Here is a 24,625-nt window from a genome sequence, read left to right as displayed (position 1 = left end):
CTGTGTGTGTGTGAGGTATTGCTACACAGGAATGCCACTGTCTGTGTGAGGGCTTGCTACCCGGGAATGCCACTGTCTGTGTGTGAAGGCTTGCTACACGGGAATGCCACTGTCTGTGTGTGTGAGGGCTTGCTACACGGGAATGCCACTGTCTGTGTGTGTTAGGGCTTGCTACACGGGAATGCCACTGTCTGTGTGTGTTAGGGCTTGCTACACGGGAATGCCACTGTCTATGTGTGTGAGGGATTGCTACACGGGAATGCCACTGTCTGTGTGTGTGAGGGATTGCTACACGGGAATGCCACTGTCTGTGTGAGGGCTTGCTACACGGGAATGCCACTGTCTGTGTGTGTGAGGGCTTGCTACACGGGAATGCCACTGTCTGTGTGTGTGAGGGCTTGCTACACGGGAATGCCACTGTCTGTGTGTGTGAGGGATTGCTACACGGGAATGCCACTGTCTGTGTGTGTGAGGGATTGCTACACGGGAATGCCACTGTCTGTGTGTGTGAGGGCTTGTTTGTCACAGGGGGCAGTCCTGCAAGCTCTGTGCTGTGTGTTTATGTTCCAGCATGGTGAGATCTCCTGCCTTTCACAGAAAAAAAGGCCCCTGGAATGCCCTGAATGATGTGACTGGGCCCTCCGCAGAAGCAATTGGATTGGACTGTTTTTCCCCGGCCATCCCTATAAGGCTCTGGCTGAGTGAGGCAGACAGGGAGAGTGCGGCCCCGGCTCCATGTTTGGGACGTGGGAGGGGTAAGTGCAGGATGGGGGCTGGCTGGGAGCTACATAAAGTCTCCCCAGGCCAGTGAGAGGGCACACCATCCCTGAGCGGCAAACCCCGGCCAAGCACTGTCAGGGTAAGTGGACCACCACCTCACCTCTCCTGTCCTCCTCTCTCTTCACTGTTCCTCCTCTCATCCCCTCGTTGTCCTCTCTCCTGCCTACTCCTCTCCTACACGCTTAGAAAAAAGGTTCCAAATAGGTTCTTTGGCTGTCCCCATAGGAGAACCCTTTTTGGTTCCAGATAGAATTATTTTGGGATCGCAGTATAACCCTCTGTGTAAAGGGTTCTACATGGAATTCAAAAGGGTTCTACCTTGAGCCAAAAGGGTTATATCTGGAACCAAAAAGGGTTCTTCAAAGGGCTATCCTATGGGGACAGCTGAAGAACCCTTTCAGGTTCTAGATATAACCTTTTTTTCTTAAGTGTACCCTCTTTTATCCTCTCCTCTGCACATTCTCCTCTGCTCTCATCTCCCCCGCTCGGTTCTCCTCTTCTCCGTTCTGTTCTGCTCTCCTCTGCTCTCCTTTGATCTCCACTTCTCTCCTCTGCTCTCCTCTACTCCTGCCTTCCTGTCTGCCCGACTGCCTCAAGTCAACAACTGCTAAATTGTCGGCTGCTAATTTGCTAGTCTGAGTCAACCGCAAGGGTCAGCACCTTACAGTGCAGACTGCTTCTCAATCAATTTAAACCAGGCTCATTAGGCTTGATGAGCTTTGGCTGATCTCACAGGCGCATGTTAATGAAAGACAGGTGTTTAGACATCTCACAGCTAAGTCACTGGGGTCTGTTGTGGGTATTAAGTGTCACAGTAGATGAGATCCTAAGCCTGGTGGTGTTGTGGTTTATTAAGAACTTGTGGTTGAAGAAGTTAGTGTTGCTGCTAATGCTGTAACTTGCTTGAAACAGTGTGGTAGAATGTCACAGTAGTAAATGCTAGAACTGTCTTGTTGATATTCTGGTATATGCTAAGCTACCTATTACCTATTATGCATAATTTTTTCAGCTGGTTGATTATGATATTAGACATCTGTTGCCATAAGTCCCATAATGCAATAGAAACATAGTCTCAAATTCTTGTAAGGTCTCTTGGGGAAAGTCAGGTTGTAAGGTCTCTTGGGGAAAGTCAGGTTGATAGGTTGTAAGGTCTCTTGGGGAAAGTCAGGTTGATATGTTGTAAGGTCTCTTGGGGAAAGTCAGGTTGATAGGTTGTAAGGTCTCTTGGGGAAAGTCAGTTTGATAGGTTGTAAGGTCTCTTGGGGAAAGTCAGGTTGATAGGTTGTAAGGTCTCTTGGGGAAAGTCAGGTTGATATGTTGTAAGGTCTCTTGGGGAAAGTCAGGTTGATAGGTTGTAAGGTCTCTTGGGGAAAGTCAGTTTGATAGGTTGTAAGGTCTCTTGGGGAAAGTCAGTTTGATAGGTTGTAAGGTCTCTTGGGGAAAGTCAGGTTGATAGGTTGTAAGGTCTCTTGGGAACTCAGTCAGTTTTTGAAAACATCGTACACAGTTTTGAAATGAGTAAAGGTTTTGAAATGTGCAAAGGGAATAATGGCTGGATGCATACAGGGGCCTCTGTCATGTTATTGGAGAGTTCAACACTGGTCAACTTTCAGCACTGAACTCCATCATAGCTGCTCATGGTACCCTCTGCTGGAAAGCTTAGGAAATCCTTTCTTCTGAAGGTTTATGACTAAATATGGTTCTGCTGGAATCTACTGCCCTCTCTCTCTCCCTCTCTCTCTCTCTCCCCCCCTCTCTCCCTCCCATCCCCGTCTTTTTTTCTATCCTTTTTTGTAAACGATTGTAGATAGGCAGGGCCAGAGAGAGAGAGGGAGTGAGGTTTGCACAGTCCAGTCCAAAGACAGACATGACTCTGCATCATTTCCTAATTAGGAAGTTTTCCCAGGGTGCTGCATCCATTCATTAGAGACTGGAGTTCAACCCTAACCTTAAGTAAAGAGTGTTTTAGGATAACTCCTATGGGGAGTTTTGATCTTAAGCATATATGCTTTGCTATTAATGTTAAATGTTTACAGTATTATAACATTATATAACAATGTGCTTCATAGGATGTTGGTGGACTGTATTTATATTATACTCTAAGCACAGGTCAACTTTCCAAATTGACTTTTTCACTTTCAATAGGAATAGCCTCATCCTTTCTTCACACTTTGGTAGTCCAGTGGATTTGCCTGAACCATGTATTCCTGAATGAATTAACGTAAATACTTGCCACACCAGTTTAAACATTTTATGGTTTACGTTTTTTATGAATTCACCTCAGAAGGGTGTGGTCACACACTACTTTAGAGGGATAGACCTACTCTCTCTCTCTCTCACACACACACACACACACACACACACACACACACACACACACACACACACACACACACACACACACACACACACACACACACACACACACACACACACACACAAATCTATCACTCTGAAGATGTTAACACACTTTTCTCTCTGTTGCCCCTGCAGTGATTGTCTCCAGTCGGAGTAAGGAACGTAAAGCAAAGAATTGACAATGTGTGACGATGAAGAGAGCACCGCCCTTGTGTGTGACAATGGCTCCGGTCTGTGCAAGGCAGGCTTTGCCGGGGACGACGCCCCGAGAGCAGTATTCCCCTCCATCGTGGGCCGTCCCAGACATCAGGTGAGCCACCATTCGTTCATTAAAAGACAGGCTGGATGTAACTTCTGATTGGGTGATGAGAATGCATCCACTTTTTTGTCCGTAGTCTTTCATGGTCCTTGGTATATTCTTAATTTAAAGCATAATTCTTTGATTTTATTTACCCATCATGGTTTAAGACTCAACACAGCAAGGCCTATTTGTTGAATTTCAATGCTAGCAATGGCATCCACTTTACAGTGTGGTGAGTGTGCTTCTGAACAGCCGGTTTCTCTCCCCAGGGTGTGATGGTGGGCATGGGACAGAAAGACAGTTATGTGGGTGACGAGGCGCAGAGCAAAAGAGGTATTCTGACCCTGAAGTACCCCATCGAACACGGCATCATCACAAACTGGGATGACATGGAAAAAGTAAGCCTACCACACCCTACCTCACCTCACCCCACCCTACCTCACCTCACCCCACCCTACCTCACCTCACCCTACCCTACCTCACCCCACCCTACCACACCCTACCTTACCCCACCCTACCATACCCTACCACACCCTACCTCACCCCACCCCACCCTAACGTACCCCACCCTACCTCACCCCACCACGCCCTACCTCACCCCACCCTACCACACCTTACCTCATCCCACCCCACCCTAACCTACCACACCCTACCAAACCAGACCCTACCTCACCCCACCCTACCCTGCCACACGCTACACCACCCCACTCTACCACACTACCCTACCCCACCTTACCTCATCCCACCCCACCCTACCATACCCTATCACACCCTACCCTACCCTACCTCACCCCACCCCACCCTACCCTACCACACCTTACCTCATCCCACCCTACCCTACCTCACCCCATCCTACCCTACCCTACCTCACCCCATCCTACCCTACCTCACCCTACTCTGCCACATGCTACACCACCCCACCCTACCACACTACCCTACCCTACCACACACTACCCTACCACACCCTACTACACTACCCTACCCTACCCCATCCTACCACACAACCCTACCACACAACCCTACCACACCCTACCCAACAATGACACAGACTCAGGATTCAGATGATTTTAAAACAATATAATTGGAAAACAGTGACACACTCTAACATGGAATTTGATGTACTTTGTGATTTTCCATCATGGCACTCAAAAGTAGCCTCAGCCAACACAACTCCCCGGGTGGCACTTTGGGATTTATCCAGGGGCATTTAGATCCAGGATCTATTCTCAGAACTGTTACATGATAACAGAACGAGGAGTTAGCTAAAGAGACCCCAGACATGTTCAGCGATGTTATGCTAATTATTGTCGATGATTGGCAGATCTGGCATCACTCCTTCTACAACGAGCTCCGTGTAGCTCCTGAGGAACACCCCACCCTGCTGACAGAGGCCCCCCTCAATCCCAAAGCCAACAGGGAGAAGATGACGCAGGTGATTTCTTTATTTTTTAATTTAACCTTTATTTAACTAGGCAAGTCAGTTAACACATTTTTATTTACAATGACGACCTACCAAAAGGCAAAAGGCTTCCTGCAGAGACGGGGGCTGGGATTAATAAATAAATAACATATAAATATAGGACAAAAGACACATCATGACAAGACAGACAACACAACACTACATAAAGAGAGACCTAAGACAACAACATAGTAAGGCAGAAACACATGACAACACAGCATGGTAGAAACACAACGTGACAACAACATGGTAGAAACACAACGTGACAACAACATGGTAGCAACACAACATGACAACATGGTAGCAACACAACATGACAACAACATGGTAGCAACACAACATGACAACAACATGGTAGCGGCACAACAAGGTAGCAGCACAAAACATGGTACAACATTATTGAGCACAGACAACAGCACAAAGGGAAAGAAGGTAGAGACAACAATACCTCACACAAAGCAGCCACAACTGTCAGTAAGAGTGTCCATGACTGAGTCTTTGAGTTAAGAGATTGAGATAAAACTGTCCAGTTTGAGTGTTTGTTGCAGCTCGTTCCAGTCTCTAGCTGCAGCAAACTGAAAAGAGGAGCGACCCAGGGATGTGTGTGCTTTGGGGACCTTTAACAGAATGTGACTGGGAGAACGGGTGTTGTATGTGGAGGTTGAGGGTTGCAGTAGATATCTCAGATAGGGGGGAGTGAGGCCTAAGAGGGTTTTTATAAATAAGCATCAACCAGTGGGTCTTGTGACGGGTATACAGAGATGACCAGTTGACAGAGGAGTATAGAGTGCAGTGATGTGTCCTATAAGGAGCATTGGTGGCAAATCTGATGGCCGAATGGTAAAGAACATGTATCTGCTCGAGAGCACCCTTATCTGCCAATCTATGAATTGTCTCCGTACTCTAGCATGGGTGGGAAGGTAATCTGAATCAGGGTTAGTTTGGCAGCTGGGGTGAAAGAGGAGTGATTACGATAGAGGAAACCAAGTCTAGATTTAACTTTAGCCTGCAGCTTTGATATGTGCTGAGAGAAGGACAGTGTACTGTCTAGCCATGCTCCCAAGTACTTGTATGATGTGACTACCTCAAGCTCTAAACCCTCAGAGGTAGTAATCACACCTGCGGGGAGAGGGGAATTTTTCTTACCAAACCACATAACCTTGTTCTGAACACCTCCAAAACAAAGGTCAAGTGTAGAGAAAGCTTGTTGGACACTAAGAAAGCTTTGTTGTAGAGCATTTAACACAAAATCCGGGGAGGGGCCAGCTGAGTATAAGACTGTATCATCTGCATATAAATGGATGAGAGAGCTTCCTACTGCCTGAGCTACGTTGTAGATGTAAATTGAGAAGAGCGTGGGGCCTAGGATCGAGCCTTGGGGTACTCCCTTGGTGACAGGCAGTGGCTGAGACAGCAGATTTTCTGACTTTATACACTGCACTCTTTGAGCGAGATAGTTAGCAAACCAGGCCAAAGACCCCTCAGAGACCAATACTCCTTAGCCGGCCCACAAGAATGGAATGGTCTACCGTATCAAAATCTTTGGCCAAGTCAATAAAAATAGCACCACAACATTGCTTAGAATCAAGGGCAATGGTGACATCATTGAGGAACTTTAAGGTTGCATTAACACATCCATAACCTGAGCGGAAACCAGATTGCATACCAGAGTGAATACTGTAGACATCAAGAACTATTCTACTGTAGACATCAAGAAAGTGATGACTACATACACCACAACTAGGACTTGTTCCAATGTATATCTTCAACCCAGTCTTTCAAGACTGTGTAATACACCTAATATAAACAGTAGGAATTTGTTACATGATGCTGAGTGTATGATTGGTGCAATTAGAATGATATGCTCACTGTCAAAATGTTAGTGTGGAAAATAACACTGTAACCTAAACAAATGCTCCTGCTCTAGATTATGTTCGAGACCTTCAACGTTCCAGCCATGTACGTAGCTATCCAGGCCGTGCTGTCACTTTATGCCTCTGGGCGCACAACAGGTCAGTATAGGACACTAGTCAAAACCAGCCTCATTTTACACTGACCATTCAGTCCCACTGAGCCCAAACTTGTTTACTCCCAAAACTGTTCTCCCAAAACGTTGTTCTCCCAAGCCTGTCCTCCCTAACCTGTGTCATCCCAAACTGGTGTCCTCCTATACCACCCAAACACGTGTCCTCTCAAACCTGTGTCCTCCCAAACCTGTGTCCTCCTAAACCTGTGTTCTCCTCAACCTCCACAGGTATTGTCCTTGACTCTGGTGATGGTGTCACCCACAATGTCCCCATATATGAGGGTTATGCCCTGCCTCACGCCATCATGCGCCTGGACCTGGCTGGCCGTGATCTCACTGACTACCTCATGAAGATTCTGACCGAGCGGGGCTACTCATTCGTCACCACAGGTCAGTAGAAACTCTGGGATGCTATAAACTCTGACACATACCGTACAGTGCATGACTTTTAAGCAGAGGCCTATGCAGACACAGAAGTGTTGTTCTGCCAAACTACAAATCAATCTAAGTTCTTGTTCTGACCTCACCCTTATTCTCCGCTCTCTAGCTGAGAGAGAAATTGTTCGTGACATCAAAGAAAAGTTGTGCTACGTCGCTCTGGACTTTGAGAATGAGATGGCCACCGCTGCCACCTCCTCCTCTCTGGAGAAGAGCTATGAGCTGCCCGACGGTCAGGTCATCACCATCGGCAACGAGAGGTTCCGCTGCCCGGAAACCCTCTTCCAGCCCTCCTTCATCGGTAATCCCTCGCTCCTTCTTTACCTCTTTCCACTCTCTCCGTTGGCCTTTCTCTCAACAGTTTGAAATAAATATATATTCTCCCCACTGTCCCTTGTGACTCAGCATGATTTCCTCTGATTTCTCTCCAGGTATGGAGTCTGCCGGTATACATGAAACCACTTACAACAGCATCATGAAGTGTGACATTGATATTCGTAAGGACCTGTACGCCAACAACGTCCTGTCAGGAGGTACCACCATGTACCCTGGCATCGCAGACAGAATGCAGAAGGAGATCACAGCCCTGGCCCCCAGTACCATGAAGATCAAGGTGTGTTGATGCTACTAACATAGAGTTAACTTGCACGTCGCTGTGAGATGCTACTAACATAGAGTTAACTTGCATGCCATAGTGAGATGCTACTAACATAGAGTTAACTTGCATGCCATAGTGAGATGCTACTAACATAGAGTTAACTTGCACGTCATAGTGAGATGCTACTAACATAGAGTTAACTTGCATGCCATAGTGAGATGCTACTAACATAGAGTTAACTTGCATGTTGCTGTGAGATGCTACTAACATAGAGTTAACTTGCACGTCATAGTGAGATGCTACTAACATAGAGTTAACTTGCATGCCATAGTGAGATGCTACTAACATAGAGTTAACTTGCATGTTGCTGTGAGATGCTACTAACATAGAGTTAACTTGCACGTCATAGTGAGATGCTACTAACATAGAGTTAACTTGCATGCCATAGTGAGATGCTACTAACATAGAGTTAACTTGCACGTCGCTGTGAGATGCTACTAACATAGAGTTAACTTGCATGCCATAGTGAGATGCTACTAACATAGAGTTAACTTGCACGTCATAGTGAGATGCTACTAACATAGAGTTAACTTGCATGTCATAGTGAGATGCTATACAGTGATTTGAATTTATTCAATATGGTAGTCCTCATAACTGTAATGGTATATTTTTTCCATTCACCGCCAGTAATGATATTGTCCCATTTCAACATTGACGCAATTATCCTTTCCAGTTTTGACCTGGTTTCTATGAATAGAAATCATTGTCTTGATAAGGGTTTCAAAATGTCATGCAAGTTGTTGAGGCCCAATCTGAAGCTGAATGTCACTGATATTGTCTCACGAAGCTTTGGTGTACTGTATCTATTTACTACACATATGGGATTTCCTCATTCAGTATATTAAATGATATCTTGCGTTACCAGATTATCGCCCCACCTGAGAGGAAGTACTCGGTCTGGATTGGCGGCTCCATCCTGGCCTCCCTCTCCACCTTCCAGCAGATGTGGATCAGCAAGCAGGAGTACGACGAGGCCGGCCCTTCCATTGTGCATCGCAAGTGCTTCTAAACAAGGCCCAGAACCACCCACCCCAGCCCACTCCGTCCCTCCTGCCCCAAACTCTGCTCTCGTTCTATTGCCTGTAAACTGTGAATGTGTACCCCATTTAACCTTGTGTGTTTCTGTCTTTGCACTGCCCACCCCTGCGTGAATGTTATGTGGTTGGTCATGTACCTTTCAAAGAAAAAAGCTTGAACGTGCAGCTGGTGTAAAACTTTGGGGACATTCCTAGGGCAATGTATGTATGTATGTAGATTCCAGCGATGGCTATAGAAGCAAAGAAGCTGAATCTGTTCCACAGAGCTCGCATTCTCCCTCTTGTGTTCACTTTGTTCAGTACATCATCCCTGGATGTGACCAGGTCTCTCGCATGGCTCAGATCACTGCTGAAAGCTTTAACAATCTGACCGTTTGTTAAGATCCATGTAAACATGAACGAACACCCAAGGAAGGAATAAAGCTCTCATACAAGGAACTCTGTCTGGCTCATACATTTATATTACAAGTGTTTAAAATATAATTACTATGACTACTGTCGCATCTAGCCACATTTTCAGCGGGTTGGCATTTAATGTCATGAATCTTATTCTGGAGGCAGCTCTTCAGAGTGGTCACAAGCTGGCACAGCCAGTCATAAAAATCTGATTTTCAACCTAACCTTAAGCACACTGCTAACCCTAATGCCTAACCTTAACCTTAAATGAAGACCAAAAAGCAAATGTTTATTTTCACGAACTTTTACAATATAAAAGTTTTGACTTTTCAGCTAGCTTGTCTAAGGGGAAAATCACTGTTCTGCCTCCAGGACAAGGCTCATAACAGTAAGCGTCAACCCGTGTAGGTTTTTACTCCATTCTTTTGGTTCTGTTAATTTGGGGAAGGGAAAGCAGAACAACTACACTTGGAAAGACACGCCGCGCAGTTAAACAACAACTCAGACAAGAAGATAAAGCAGTATGTGTTTTATTACCAAAATGACAGTGGAAAAGTGTGGTAGAGTCACTGCATTGACTGGTTGTCTTTCCCATTTCTTAACACAAAGCCACTACAACAGAGCATGTTCCTACAGCGCCACTGGGACAGCTAATCACACTGTAGCAACAGTCCAACAACACACTGTAGTACTGATATAAAGTCAAAGCCATTATCAGGACTGCTGTGAGGGGGTGTGACAAGCTCTTTCCCCCTCACGCCCACTTCTGCCAAAGGTGGAAGAGGGAGAGCTCAATTTTCTACAGGGAGGTGTGCTTAAAGGCTAGCCTGGTCCCAGATATGTTTGTGGTGTTTCGTTAAACTTCAAATGGTCATTGGCAAGCCAAACAATGATGAGAGCACAAACAGGTCTGGAACCAGGCTACTTAAATGCTTCATGGGCGTGGAAAGTGAGCTGCTACCTGAGCTCTGTGTAGTCAAGGCCCTTGAATGGCAAAAAGCTACTGTTACTTTAAGGCGCCTAAGGTTTCTTTGCTTCCAAATTCTCTGAGCACTTTGGTTTGTTCCTCCCCACACAAGACATGCCACCTCGACAGGCTACTTTTAGGAATATTTAAGTTATGGTTCTATTTTCTGTTTTTTGGTCAACACTTCAAAATAAATCAAGACTCACAAATAACGCAAAAATGTCAAGGCTAACATCCAACTGGCCAAAAGTAATTAATTATAACTAAGACCACAGAGCCATCACAATTCAATCCAGTCCATTTTATATTTAAGAAATCAATCTCTTTTTATTTGTTCGTCAAATCTCTGCATGTAATCAATTGTGCAAATGCTGTATAATCGTGTTTTACAAGTCTTTTCCATAGTGTCCTGTTCCAGGAAAGTTACATGGTAAGGATACCTTCATGGGAGACTATCATTCACATAACACATAAGTGCACACACTTTAGCCAGTTCTCAAACTGAAACACCTCAGGCCATTTACAGCAGGCCTGCATGCTAAAGTAGTTCTCTCTGGAGAATTCCACATCAAATCTGGCTCAAAAACATCCACTCTGCCAAATTGACATGTTAAGCTATCAAAAAAACATACTTTAGGATAAAGGGTTGATAAAACGACACCATTAGAACAATTCATCACCATGTGTTGCAAAGCAGTTTCAATTGACAGTACGTCCTTTTTAAAAAATAAATACAAAAGCCTTCATTGTAAACAAAGATATAAATAGGAGATCCAGTTTGTGATGGTGAGGAGGGGTGAGTGTCTTCCCTTCCCCTCTCTGTCACCTGAGGTCCAGCACAGTTGTTTTCAAGTCCTTTATAACAACATGCCTACAGATCTGAAATTAGAAAAGCCTCATTTAACTGTTCAGGTCAACTCACCGTGGAGAAGCACAACTAACAATAGAAGGAAATGTGAACACATACAAGCTCTATTCGTGACAGTGCTGAGAGGATGTCTGTGTGTATGACTTACGCTGAAGAGCGGCGGGTCCTTGGAGTGTGGGTGAAAGCCCTTCAGTCTGCAGCGGGCTACCTCCCCCATGCCAGAGCTGGTGAGTCTGAACACCCCCGTACTGCAAAATACATATCACAGTCACAGGCCTCGTCTACACGACGCTCTCATGGCCAAAGAAAGTCTGTCTAGTAAAAGTAAATAGTCTTCCAGCTAAGCAACCTTAAAGCCAACATAGGTTAGTCATCTGAGAGCTGAGCTTACACCCGAGGCTTGTTCAGTGGGTTGGAACATTTAGAGAACCAGATAGAGACGTTGAGTATAGAACTGACACGACTCATTGTTCCACGTCACAGAGAATCATCATGTCGGTTCTACATCACACATTTCTAACTCCCTGGAACATTGCTCGTTACTGAATAAACTATTTGAATACCGTCCACATTGCATGTCTTAGTGGATTGGTTTTCTTTAGCGTTAGCATCAGCAGGCCTACTCATTCTAGCGGACAGAGACTCACTCGTTGTGTTTGGGCGAGCAGACGATGGCGATGGCTTCAGGCAGCATGAGCTGGTAGGAGCCGTGTGTATGCAGGTCTACACTGGACAGGAAGGCCGTCTGGGTGGGGTGGGTCTAAGGGCAGAGGAGAAGAGAGCAACCAGCAGAAGAGATAATGGAACTGCGTCAAAAAGCTCATTTTCTGTTAGGTGAATTACATTTGATATTTACAGAATAGGTTTATTCCCCAAAAATCAGTGGAACTACAGATGTAGGATCTTAATTTGATCACTCTTTTGTTACTGCACAGCAGGAAATGTAAACTTGTAGTGTATTTGAGGTTTTAAAAGGCTTCTAAAGTTTGCAATTTACACTTGATTTGCCATAACAAAAAATGCTAAATGCAACCATTTTCATTAATTATAATCCACGTAATTATTCATATTTCCGGTTGCTGCAGGATCATTTTCCTGCTGTAGCAAACTGGCTCAAATTAAAATCCTACATCTGTACATTTCACTGTGTAGGATTGTAAACCATAAATCCAAGGTTAATATTGAAGGGGTACAGAATCTACAATGCATTCTCTGAAGGTGACTGGTAGGGCTATGAATAACTGTGACATCTGATCCAGAGGGCCTGGTTTCTATGGTGATATTATGCAAATAAAAGCTCAGCCTCTGCTAATCTCTCCCCAGCACAGCCAGAAGAGGACTGGCCACCCCTCAGAGCCTGGTTCCTCTCTAGGTTTCTTCCTAGGTTCCTGCCTTTCTAAGGAGTTTTTCCTAGCCAACATGCCTCTACATCTGCATTGCTTTCTCTCTTGGGTTTAAGGCTGGGTTTCTATATAGGCACTTTATGACAACTGCTGTTGTAGAAAGGGCTCTATAGATATAAGATATGGGGGGGGGGGGGGGGGGGGGGGGGGTGATGTACACTCACATGGATCCAGCCCAGAGTCAGCAGACTGTGGTGGTCCTGGAAACTGAAGAGCTCCTCTACATTCTCCATATCACAGTAGTCTGGGCCAGCTGACTGCTTGGGAACCACCACATGGGTCAGCAGAAACTCATTTTGAGTCTGGAAGAAACAAAAAGTAACACTTCCCATGAATACCCTCAGACGGCATTAGAAGTGCATTTATAACAGCTTATGAGCTAATTCATTACAAATGCACAACAGTTGCTAATAATGGTTCATAAGTCTGGTGACACTGAAGTACTGTTATTGCTATTGTGCAGGATTTGGCACACCCACCTACACACAGCAATCTGGAGCAGGCACTTACATCATAAGATAACAAATAATGTAGGGAGTACAAGCAACTTCAAATACTATTCTTGAACTTTGAACACCTTACATTGGCAACCTCCCTCCTCCTCGTTCACAGAACTATCGTTTGCAGATGACATGATTACAAATGGTGACTCCTGTTGTACGGTTAGACATAGTAAACTTGGATGTTTGACTTTCCCCAATAAACTAGCAGTTTAGGGATAAATGTTTGCGTACAGTATATTTGATGGAAGAGCATGTCTTACCAGCTTTCCACAGAGGACCCCACATGTCTCTATGCCCCTGGCTGTGTTGCTGTCGGCTAGCAGCAAGAACTTGTAGGTCAGGTCTCTCGGAATGACGACCCGCCTCAGGCCCTCAACCAGTTGAGCTGTACAGACGCGCGGACACACACACACACACACACTGTTGAACTACAATAACAGGATGTCCAACCATGTGACTCATGCAGCACATATATAGACTACAAATACATCAACAGTTATTATACTAGCCAGCTAAAATATACATAGTAACTATTAATGTAACTCATTGTTGACTTCCCCATATTACCTAACTAATGGATTGTTTGAGTAACAATCATTCAATCTAAAATATAGAGCCTAGATGTTCAATCGTAATGGAAGCAGGACACTCACTATGTACGCCAGCCAGTGTAGCTGCTGGCTTGCTGCTGGGGAGAGAAGGTTGATTGCGGTTTGGGTCGAGACGAACATGGTTCTTGGAGGAGTGGGACAGGCAGGACCCGTCCGTTTGTTCAGGCACTTTGGCGACCGCCTCGTCTCTGCGATTGGCCAGCTCCTGTCTGCGCAGTTGGTCCTCGAAGTAGCGGAACTGCTCCGCCTCCATCTGCATCCTGCGCAGCTGAGCCACCCTCAGTCTCTCCTGCTCTACCAGAGACGTCCTCTGCAGCTGCTGGCCACAGCCATCCACCACCACAGCCTGGCTCTGTGCGCACGCACACACACACACAATCTGTGACATTTCAATGTTCGTACCATTTGTTGATATAGGTGATCTTTCTCCAAACCACTTCTCATCAATACAACTATAAACTTGCTGCAATGAAGTATTCCCATTCGTCAAAAAGGGATCCAAATAATATGAACAGGTGTTGCACACTAGCACGAACAGGGTATCCAGCCAGCTTCCAAAATAATCTGTCTGAATGTAATGAAAGGTTTGGGTGCTAAACCTTACCTGACTCATTAGATATGCTGCGTGTTCCTTGTTGAACTTCTCATGGAGGAGCTTCCTCAATTGATCTTTGCGCGGAAATGCGACATCTTGCAATTTCTGAGAATAACATCCAACAGATAAACGGGACAAGGTCATCTGTGTGAGTGCAGGCAGGGAAACACTTTCTTCCATTAGCAGTGGGAATTTGCAGCTTAAACGGTCAGTCCAAGTGGGCTAAATCACTACTTTGAGAAAAGAAAAATGACAAGCCATTAACCTACCATTTCAAAGCTCTTAATAGATTATAGTGTCGTTTCTACTGTTAGTCACCAGAAGGTCATCTATCGCCTTTTCTAGACTGGTGCTGTCCCTGAGCTGACCTTGCTTCGCTTACGATAAACATACCTCACTTAAATCAAAGCAGACCACTAAGTAGCCTATCACTCAGGCAGACAGGGCCCTCTCTCCATCCCCTCATCCCTTCACCCCTCTCTCCATCCCTCTACCCCTTCACCCCTCTCTCCATCCCTACCACCCCTCTCTCCATCCCTCCACCCCATCCCTCCCTCTCTCCATCCCTCTACCCCTTCACCCCTCTCTCCATCCCTCCACCCCATCCCTCCCTCTCTCCATCCCTCTACCCCTTCACCCCTCTCTCCATCCCTCCAGCTAGGTTAATGAGCTCTCTGCAGGTCTGAGCACCACGGGGGACCCCCCAACACAGCAGGCCAAGGGTTTAGCACCACGGGGGACCCCCCAACACAGCAGGCCAAGGGTTTAGCACCACGGGGTCCCCCAAACACAGCAGGCCAAGGGTTTAGCACCACGGGGGACCCCCCAACACAGCAGACCAAGGGTTTAGCACCACGGGGGTCCCCCCAACACAGCAGACCAAGGGTTTAGCACCAAGGGGGTCCCCCCAACACAGCAGGCCAAGGGTTTACCTTCATTATCACCTGCTTCTCTGGCACGCTGCACTCCCGGTAGTCTCGATGGCTGGGGAGTTTCTCTACAAACAGACTGACACAACAGAGAGATGGTTAGACAGATTATAGTTTATGAAGAATTATTTTTACTGCTACTACTGCTGCTACTATTATTAATCCTGTACCCTAGTCACTTAACCCCTGCCTATTAGGTACATATCGACCTCAATTACCTCATACCCCCACACATTGATATGGTACTGCTACTGTCTGTATATAGCTTCCTTCTTGTGTATTTTATTCCTTGTGTTACCATTATTATTATTATTGCATCGTTGGGAAAGGGCTCGTAAGTAAGCATTTCACAGTGAAGTCTACACCGGTTGTATTCAGCGCATGTGACGAAAACATTTGTATTTGCATTTGTATTATTCATCAATCAAGTACTTGAACTGCCATTAGTACATTGGACATAGGTATGTTAGTATTCCACTATCACAGGCCCTAAACTAGTCTGCAACAATTGTCAATTCAACATCTATTCCACGTTGGTTCAATGTCATTTAATTGGAATGACGTGGAAACAACGTTGATTCAACCAGTTTGTGCCCAGTGGGTACGCTCTCTCCTCACGTGATGAACTTGTTGTATAGGACGTAGGCGTTCTCCAAGCTGCCCTCCTCCAGGTACACGGCGGCCATGCGCTCCATCTCCACGCCGGAGCGGAAGTAGCGGCGTGGCGTGATCTCCTCGTTGATCTCCACGCTGCAGCCCATCTTGCTGAGGGCCAGCACGCGCTCCGCCGCCGTCAAGCTCACGTCGGTGTGGTCCGGCTCGGCCGCCAGCTTCTTCTGTTGGGGGTCAAAGGTCACCAGGGTCAGAGTTCAAAGTGTAACAGAGGTCAACTTAGCAGCCAATGTAACCCCACGCATCGGAGTAGAGAAGACCATAATACAGTGGGGCAATAAAGTATTTAGTCAGCCACCAATTGTGCAAGTTCTCCCACTCAAAAAGATGAGGCCTGTAATTTTCATCATAGGTACACTTCAACTATGACAGACAAAATGAGGGGGAAAAAAATCCAGAAAATCACATTGTAGGATTTTTTATGAATTTATTTGCAAATTATGGTGGAAAATAAGTATTTGGTCAATAACAAAAGTTTCTCAATACTTTGTTATATACCCTTTGTTGGCAATGACAGAGGTCAAACGTTTTCTGTAAGGCTTCCCAAGGTTTTCACACACTGTTGCTGGTATTTTGGCCCATTCCTCCATGCAGATCTCCTCTAGAGCAATGATGTTTAGGGGTTGTTGCTGGCAACACGGACTTTCAACTCCCTCCAAAGATTTTCTATGTGGTTGAGATCTGGAGACTGGCTAGGCCACTCCAGGACCTTGAAATGCTTCTTACGAAGCCACTCCTTCGTTGCCCGGGCGGTGTGTTTGGGATCATTGTCATGCTGAAAGACCCAGCCACGTTTCATCTTCAATGACCTTACTGATGGAAGGAGGTTTTCACTCAAAATCTCACGATACATGGCCCCATTAATTCTTTCCTTTACACGGATCAGTCGTCCTGTTCCCTTTGCAGAAAAACAGCCCCAAAGCATGATGTTTTCACCACCATGCTTCACAGTAGGTATGGTGTTCTTTGGATGCAACTCAGCATTCTTTGTCCTCCAAACACAACGAGTTGAGATTTTACCAAAAAGTTATATTTTGGTTTCATCTGACATTCTCCCAATCTTCTTCTGGATCATCCAAATGCTCTCTAGCAAACTTCAGACGGGCCTGGACATGTACTGGCTTAAGCAGGGGGACACGTCTGGCACTGCAGGATTTGAGTCCCTGGCGGCGTAGTGTGTTACTGATGGTAGGCTTTGTTACTTTGGTCCCAGCTCTCTGCAGGTCATTCACTAGGTCCCCCCCGTGTGGTTCTGGGATTTTTGCTCACCGTTCTTGTGATCATTTTGACCCCACGGGGTGAGATCTTGATGGAGCCCCAGATCGAGGGAGATAATCAGTGGTCTTGTATGTCTTCCATTTCCTAATAATTGCTCCCACAGTTGATTTATTCAAACCAAGCTGCTTACCTATTGCAGATTCAGTCTTCCCAGCCTGGTGCAGGTCTACAATTTTGTTTCTGGTGTCCTTTGACAGCTCTTTGACAGAAGAAGTTACAGGTCTGTGAGAGCCAGAAATCTTGCTTGTTTGTAGGTGACCAAATACTTATTTTCCACCATAATTTGCAAATAAATTCATTAAAAATCCTACAATGTGATTTTCTGGATTTTTCTTCTAATTTTGTCTGTCATAGTTAAAGTGTACCTATGATGAAAATTACAGGCCTCTCTCATCTTTTTCAGTGGGAGAACTTGCACAATTGGTGGCTGACTAAATACTTTTTTGCCCCACTGTAGATGTGGTAGTTTAACATTTTCCTTCCAATGGATAAGGTTAGGATTTGACTAAGCATGGAGAGGACAGCCCTGTCAGCACTAGCACACCTCTTCCTACACCTCAGGGACCAAAACAACACATTTATCACTAACATTGCATCAAAACCTGTGTCTACATGGGCAGAAAAACCCTAAGGCTAACAGCCTGACACAGCAACACTATCACCCCTAGCAGCAGTACTACTGTAGCATCAACTGAAATAGCAACGGCTAGGATCAGCATGAGCCGTCTCCCTCAGCAGCCTCCCAGCCCTCCCCAGGCGGTCACGTGACCAGACAACATCACCACTGTCATCCCTCACTAGGTCAGGTCGGCCAAAACAGGCAGGGGATGGAGGGGGGGGGGGGGGGGATGATCGGAAGCATTTATAGGTAGAACGGACGACGCTATGCTAGTACACACTAGCCTGATCAGTCCTGCACCACACTAATGAAAACAGCACAGTACACACGGGACACTGCTGCCTCAGAGTTCTTTGAGGTTACTATTGACGTGGGAGTCTTATCAAGACTCCACTGGACTCTGCAGGGGGTAGTGATGAAGACTGCGGGGGAAATTATTGTACTCTCGATGAAGGATCAGATTAAGACATCCTTTCGGCAGCGACAGTTGAAGCAGGCAGGAGTTTTCTCTCGTTGGAGGGCTCGATGATAGCATCTCCTTTGTCTAATCATCTATTCATGAGCAGAGGAAGTGTAAAGAGGCAAACATCCGCTCTCTCTCTTTCTCCCACCCCAGGATGGAGGGATGAGTCTGACAGAGCAGCTGAATACTAATGGGAGTGAGTCAGGGGAAACCGTTGGCATGGATCCCCAGCCCACTAACCCATTCCCACTCTACGAAGAAATCAATGCAGCCCACCCACATCACCTGCTTCTACACAGAGGACACCCATTCACTCCAGCTTTCCACCCACCTTACTATACTCACCTTGATTCCTACATTTCCCAAAGACAACTGAACTCAACTCACCTCCCGCCTCTCCCACTCCACACACAGCCCATCAACCTTACTCACCTCCCACCTCTCCCACTCCACACTCAGCCCATCAACCTTACTCACCTCCCACCTCGCCCACTCCACACACAGCCCATCCCTCCCCCCGTTACCTCCCAACTCTCCCACTCCACACACAGCCCATCCCTCCCCCCGTCACCTCCCAACTCTCCCACTCCACACACAGCCCTTCACTCCCCCAGTCACCTCCCACCTACCCCACTCCACCTATCCCCCTCCACACACAGGCCATCACTCCCCCCGTCATCTCCCACCTCTCCCACTCCACACACAGCCCATCACTCCCCCCGTCACCTCCCACCTACCCCACTCCACACACAGCCCATCCCTCCCCCCGCCACCTCCCACCTCTCCCACTCCACACACAGTCCATCAACCTTACTCACCTCCCACCTATCCCACTCCACACAGCCCATCACTCCCCCCGTCACCTCCCACCTATCCCACTCCACACACAGCCCATCACTCCCCCGTCACCTCCCACCTATCCCACTCCACACACAGCCCATCACTCCCCCCGTCACCTCCCACCTATCCCACTCCACACACAGGCAATCACTCCCCCAGTCACCTCCCACCTATCCCACAGCCCATCACTCCCTCCGTCACCTCCCACCTACCCCACTCCACACACAGCCCATCACTCCCTCTGTCACCTCCCACCTATCCCACTTCACACACAGCCCATCACTCCCCCCGTCACCTCCCACCTATCCCACTCCACACACAGCCCATCACTCCCCCCGTCACCTCCCACCTATCCCACTCCACACACAGCCCATCACTCCCCACTTCACCTCTAAAGCCCCTTAAGGCGTGCACACTAGGTTCAGTTTGCGCCTAGCAGAACTCAGCTAGATGAAGTGAACGTATGTGCCTCGCATACTCCCTTAAAGGACAGTCGCTTGAAAAATTTGAAAAGCGCGGCAATAGTACCGTTTGTCCCTCTTGAGATGCCATAGCCAATTAACACTTCCTCAAAAATGTACTCAAAAGAAATCTGTAATTAATTGACGTTCGTTCCGAAGAAGTTGTAGTAATTTTACAGCTAAGATGTTTGTTGCAGTATTTCACAGTGGAAAAAATGTGCATGAAAGCGAGTTGTCTCTCATTGAATGACAACAAACACTTATTTGAAGAATCCCTACTGTTGACCAATCACCACACTTCGGGTTGCCTCAACAACAAAACAAAAAAAATTGTGAGCACGAACAGCCAAAAAAAAACCTTGCTGAAGACCAAAGGGAACAAAAACGTCACAAAATGTCATCATAATATATGCACGAACTGTTTAGGATGGGAAGCAAACAGACGCCTTTACCCCCGACTAACAAGACTCACCAGTGTGCTGAAGCTGAAGCCTTGCTCCATGGTGTCTTTAGACTGCAGGATCACAGGCTCCAATCTTCCCAAATGTGTCCACCTGTCATCTCCTAAGATGAAAGCCCACTGGAGACGAGAGGAGAGAAATCTTAGCTCGGCTAATGGCCATGACTCTGTTGTGTAATGATGGCCGTGTGGTCGATAAAGTTCCCTCTCACAGAGACCGAGACATTAATGTTGTCCACAGAGACAGCTTACCCTCGGTAGGAGTCATATAAATTGATCAAGTTCTTGACTTAGAACTTGACTTGCATTACAGTATGTAGTATTTTCAGCCAACAAGGATTTCTGTTGTTTCATAGCACGAGTCTCCAAAAGCAGCCGCTCAATCAAATTCTTACAGGTTCTTCAAAATAGAGTAACATGCTTTAACGGCCTCCAAGAAAAGGTGGCATACTGTTGCTATGACAGCTTGTAACCAAGGAGCAAAATAGGGTGATTCATGGACATATTCTGCTGAGATGAAACCCTTTATCTATCACTAAGCTTGGTCAATGAGCAGATTTGAACAGTGCCTTTAATCCTCCAGGGTCCCTCTACTCTTCAATCCCAAAACTACTATTTGATACTGCAACCGAATTGAAAGCAAGATGTTGCAATACATCCAAAACCTTTCTATTTGTCAGTGACATTCTGGTTGATGCTGCCATGGAAACCCATCACGTACAGTACACAATAGCAGCATAGTGTGAAATCTTAGTGTAATTAACACTGCCCAAGGCTGACTGCAAAGTGAAAAAAAGACTTCAAGTCAGTTCCTGTAAAATGTGTATATTTCTGCAGTTAATACATGTATTTAATACAAAACTTTGATTAGAATTCTGAATTATTCCTCTAATTCATTTTCACGCCAACAAAGAAATGTGAAAAGAAAAGGCAAACAAGTCCTTTATAATCCAAAGTGTGCCCCAAATAGAAACATTGACCTCTGTACTGAAAATAAATAGTTTGGTTGAGGTCCAGACTCCAGAGAGATCTGGCTGGTCTGATCAAAATCTCTTGTATCCTTTTGTCTATCCTGTCATAAGCACTTGAGTACTCATCATTCATGTGTGGAGTGTTCGCCAAGCTTTGGATTCCTACTTTCTCTGCAAGAAGCAGTAATGAATGCTCAAGCAGATGGGAACAACATTCACTGATTCAAATAGGATTTTTTTACCAAATAGAATTACAGGAGACTTGACAGGCTTCAGTCACTAGCAGATAGGGTCGAATATTTTCCCAGTTTTTTACAAATGTTCCATCCCTAGAATAAATCACTTTTCTCCCAGGTAATCCAGTAAAACTGGAAGAGCCATTCAAAAGCATATACTGTAAATAGGCCTTTGTCTGGATTTGATTAGAGCTTTGATTGAAAATTCAAGTCTGATGCTACCTGCGCCTAATGAGCCATACATTACATACATTTTATGAGCCCTACATTAGGGTTGTACATTAAACTTGTAATGAGCCCAAAAAAGGCCAAATGATTGTGTCGTTATCCAATACACATACAGGACCAGTCAACAGTTTGGACACACCTACTAGTTCAAGGGTTTCTTTATTTGACTATTTTCTACATTGTAGAATAATAGTGAAGACATCAAAACTATGAAATACACACATGGAATCATATTGTAAACAAAAATTGTTAAACAAATCAAAATATATTTGAGATTCTTCAAAGTAGCCACCCTTTGCCTTGATGACAGTTCTATATATTTTTGTAACTCTTTGTCGTTCTAAATCAATAGTTGTTTAGTGGTCCAAAAATGGAAACATGAACTTGCTTGACCATGCTGTCATGTAACTGTCTGTTACTGTACATGCAATATGCTTTGTGGACTTCGCTGGACAGAGGTTGCTATCTAGTTTTGTGATAAAACCAAAAGGTGTGGTTGAATGTATTCTGCCATTGTGTCTTATTGTCTGTGCCTTTAGGCCTATAAATCACGGTCGCAAGGGATATCATTTAAAAGGTTATAGAGCAAACAATGTAACTATCACAACACAAAGGTTGTAATATGGCTTTTCTTTGGCTTCCCCAGTGATTTTACCCACACACCGCTACTGCATTCCCACCATTAATTAGATAAATATAAGGCTAATACTGCATTGACTGCATTCCCTGAAAGGTAGGCTAGAACATCTATATAGCAATCTAGAACAGGATAATCAATTTTGGATGCAATTTGAATGGAATTGATGAAGAGAGAGAAAGACTGCGAGAGACTGCTCGGCGTGCACTGATTTAAAGCAACAATATTCCAGAAATGTTTTAAAACTCTGCAGCTGCAATTTTTTAGATGTTTTATATCTTTACAAAAAGATATCTTTATATATCTTTATCTTTTAGAAAAATAAGGTGACCCCTGAAAGTTAGATGTAGGAAATGTAGGCCTACCTGTCACAAGAAAAGGAAAAAAAGTTCACATGATGAGATAGATCGACATACATTGTGAACTACGCTCCAATCTGATATGGTCTGTCCCCACCCTGAGCGTTGGTGATTCATCATGCAGAGGCCATAGAGACGCCACATTTAGACATTGCATATAATTTAACAGTTCCATTTCACTCCATGCTGTTTATATAAATAATTTATTATAATTTACCGGTTTCTCAGTTATTTATCCCGGGAAAAGGGAGTGGTTTTAGGTGGTAAATCCCAGTAATCATGTTCCCGCCATTCAACCCTACTAGCAGATTATGAATACAGCATGACATTGATTAGGCTTTAGAACTACAAACCCAAACAGGAAACTACGGTGTACTACTCTTAGTGCTATTTTTGACAGTAATTTCAGTACTGTTTTCTGTGGTATGGTACAGTAAGGACAACAAACCAACATAATGAAGTGTTGCTTGAGAGTGGAAAGGCATAGAAAGCTAAAAGTTATTTTAAAACATACCTAAAATGACAAGTCAATATTCCAGGGAACTACTGAACACATTTGATTGAAATTCCCTATTAACATTGCCCTATTAACATTGCCCTACTAAGGGACATCGCAATCATGAGTCTTTCCTTCAATTGAATTTGCACACTAAACGCATCATTCAAAAATAGTAGGCAATTTTAAGATATGACTTGCAAACAGTGCAGATTCAGGAACCCCCTAAAAAGGTTTTATGTGGTTGCATTGTAGGCAGTCTACTGTATTTGAGTCACAGTACTATCATTTGGATAAATTGTCCATTATACCAGTATCTAATATCCATTATAACATTATCTTAAATTATTTTAATAACGAACGTCAGTGAATTTATAGACATAGAACGTATGTAAGTATCCTCTGAAACAAAATAAAACAGTTGAATGTACAGTGTAACTTCCGCTCTCTCAGACAGGCTTGACTGTGTTTCCTGTATTCTTTGGTAAACTGATGCACCTGTCACTAGCTGTTACAGTAGTACATCGTCCTCTTTTGATAGCCATGTGTATCAACATAAAGATTTAAAAAAATCACACCCTACATGTCAACGATAGGAACGTGTCTCATCAACAACATTGTATCTGTACAATGACGTCGACCATCCCTTGGGCTACAGTGAATTTGTCATTTCAGATTCGATATAGCAATAGGACCTTTCATTGGACCTCATGTTTGTGATTTAAAATAAATTCCTGGACATTTAACAGCTTTGCAACATCAGGAGATTTAAGAGGGGGGCTTAGGAATGAGACTAACTTAATCAGACTACTGCGTGTAAATCCAGGAAAATAATAGAAGCTATTTGATTTAAACAGCTTAACGTGCAGTAAACTGATCAACCATGTAAATAGGTGAAAACGCTTACCAGTGTATTTACCCGCGTCTAATGCCCATACTCGTGTGTCCCTGTCGTCACGTGGCACATGCTAGAATTGAGTACGAAAACAGGCGTCAATAAATCACTGTTCTCTTATCCAAACCTCGCCGATTTAGCTTTTGTACAGTAACCTACTTCATAAAGTCATTGTTCAAAATGAAAAAGGATAGAAAGAGCGACAGTTTACCAGCGATAAAATGGCTGAAAGCTGTCTTTCAAATCCAATGTCCAATAAGGCGAGAGAGATTGTTATCCAGTCCACCTATTATAACATCGGCGATGTGTTGTTGGCAGCAGCGGCGGTCTCTACGAAGTGATGTGTGGGGAGGAGAATCCAGTCCACCACTCTGGTGGACAAAAGAGAAAATGCCCTACAGTTGCGACACATGCGGCATCATTTGCATCCTATAATTTACAAGAAGAATATTCATGCATCCTGTAACTTTTAAGAAGATTGTTCATGAAGAAGCGTTTGGCTTGACACATTGCGTGTTAAAGTGGGGAAAATTTGAAATAAAAAAATCTAAAGGCTGCCCAACAAGGAGATATTTCTATGGAAGCCCATTCAGCTACCGACATTTATTTGAATGTGGAAGCTTTTTAAAAATGTTCGAGATGCACTCTTAACATTTCGTGATACTAAGTCTAAATGTTGAG

The 24,625-nt window shown here is 44.9% G+C and overlaps 2 protein-coding genes across 3 annotated transcripts; one reads left to right on the top strand and one right to left on the bottom strand.

Annotated features, from left to right (window-relative positions):
- Positions 1 to 765: 765 nt before the first annotated feature.
- On the top strand, positions 766 to 9,495 carry LOC129829377 (actin, aortic smooth muscle-like). Its single transcript, XM_055891081.1, has 9 exons — positions 766 to 859; positions 3,274 to 3,448; positions 3,709 to 3,837; positions 4,761 to 4,871; positions 6,826 to 6,910; positions 7,153 to 7,314; positions 7,472 to 7,663; positions 7,794 to 7,975; positions 8,886 to 9,495. The coding sequence occupies exons 2-9, from the start codon at positions 3,320 to 3,322 to the stop codon at positions 9,027 to 9,029; spliced, it is 1,134 nt and encodes a 377-aa protein (XP_055747056.1). The 5' UTR covers positions 766 to 859; positions 3,274 to 3,319; the 3' UTR covers positions 9,030 to 9,495.
- Positions 9,496 to 9,967: 472 nt separating this feature from the next.
- Positions 9,968 to 24,337, bottom strand: LOC129829226 (AMSH-like protease). 2 transcript variants are annotated; one of them, XM_055890990.1, is made up of 12 exons: positions 24,156 to 24,337; positions 23,957 to 24,017; positions 20,135 to 20,242; positions 15,948 to 16,165; positions 15,333 to 15,408; positions 14,410 to 14,505; positions 13,848 to 14,157; positions 13,455 to 13,579; positions 12,856 to 12,993; positions 11,936 to 12,048; positions 11,437 to 11,536; positions 9,968 to 11,299 (listed from the first exon to the last, which is right to left on the bottom strand). In XM_055890990.1, exons 3-12 carry the CDS (start codon positions 20,162 to 20,164, stop codon positions 11,243 to 11,245), a joined length of 1,263 nt encoding a protein of 420 aa, XP_055746965.1. In that variant the 5' UTR covers positions 20,165 to 20,242; positions 23,957 to 24,017; positions 24,156 to 24,337; the 3' UTR covers positions 9,968 to 11,242. The 2 variants fall into 2 exon arrangements, with proteins under 2 accessions (XP_055746965.1, XP_055746908.1); XM_055890933.1 differs by lacking the exon at positions 24,156 to 24,337 and having other exon boundaries at positions 23,957 to 24,149.
- Between the last annotated feature and the right edge of the window lie 288 nt (positions 24,338 to 24,625).

This window comes from Salvelinus fontinalis, chromosome 1, assembly GCF_029448725.1.
Source record: "Salvelinus fontinalis isolate EN_2023a chromosome 1, ASM2944872v1, whole genome shotgun sequence".
NCBI classification, from domain to species: Eukaryota; Metazoa; Chordata; class Actinopteri; order Salmoniformes; family Salmonidae; genus Salvelinus; species Salvelinus fontinalis.
The sequence above is the reverse complement of the archived record's forward strand: the minus strand, read 5'-3'. Positions and strand labels throughout refer to the sequence as shown.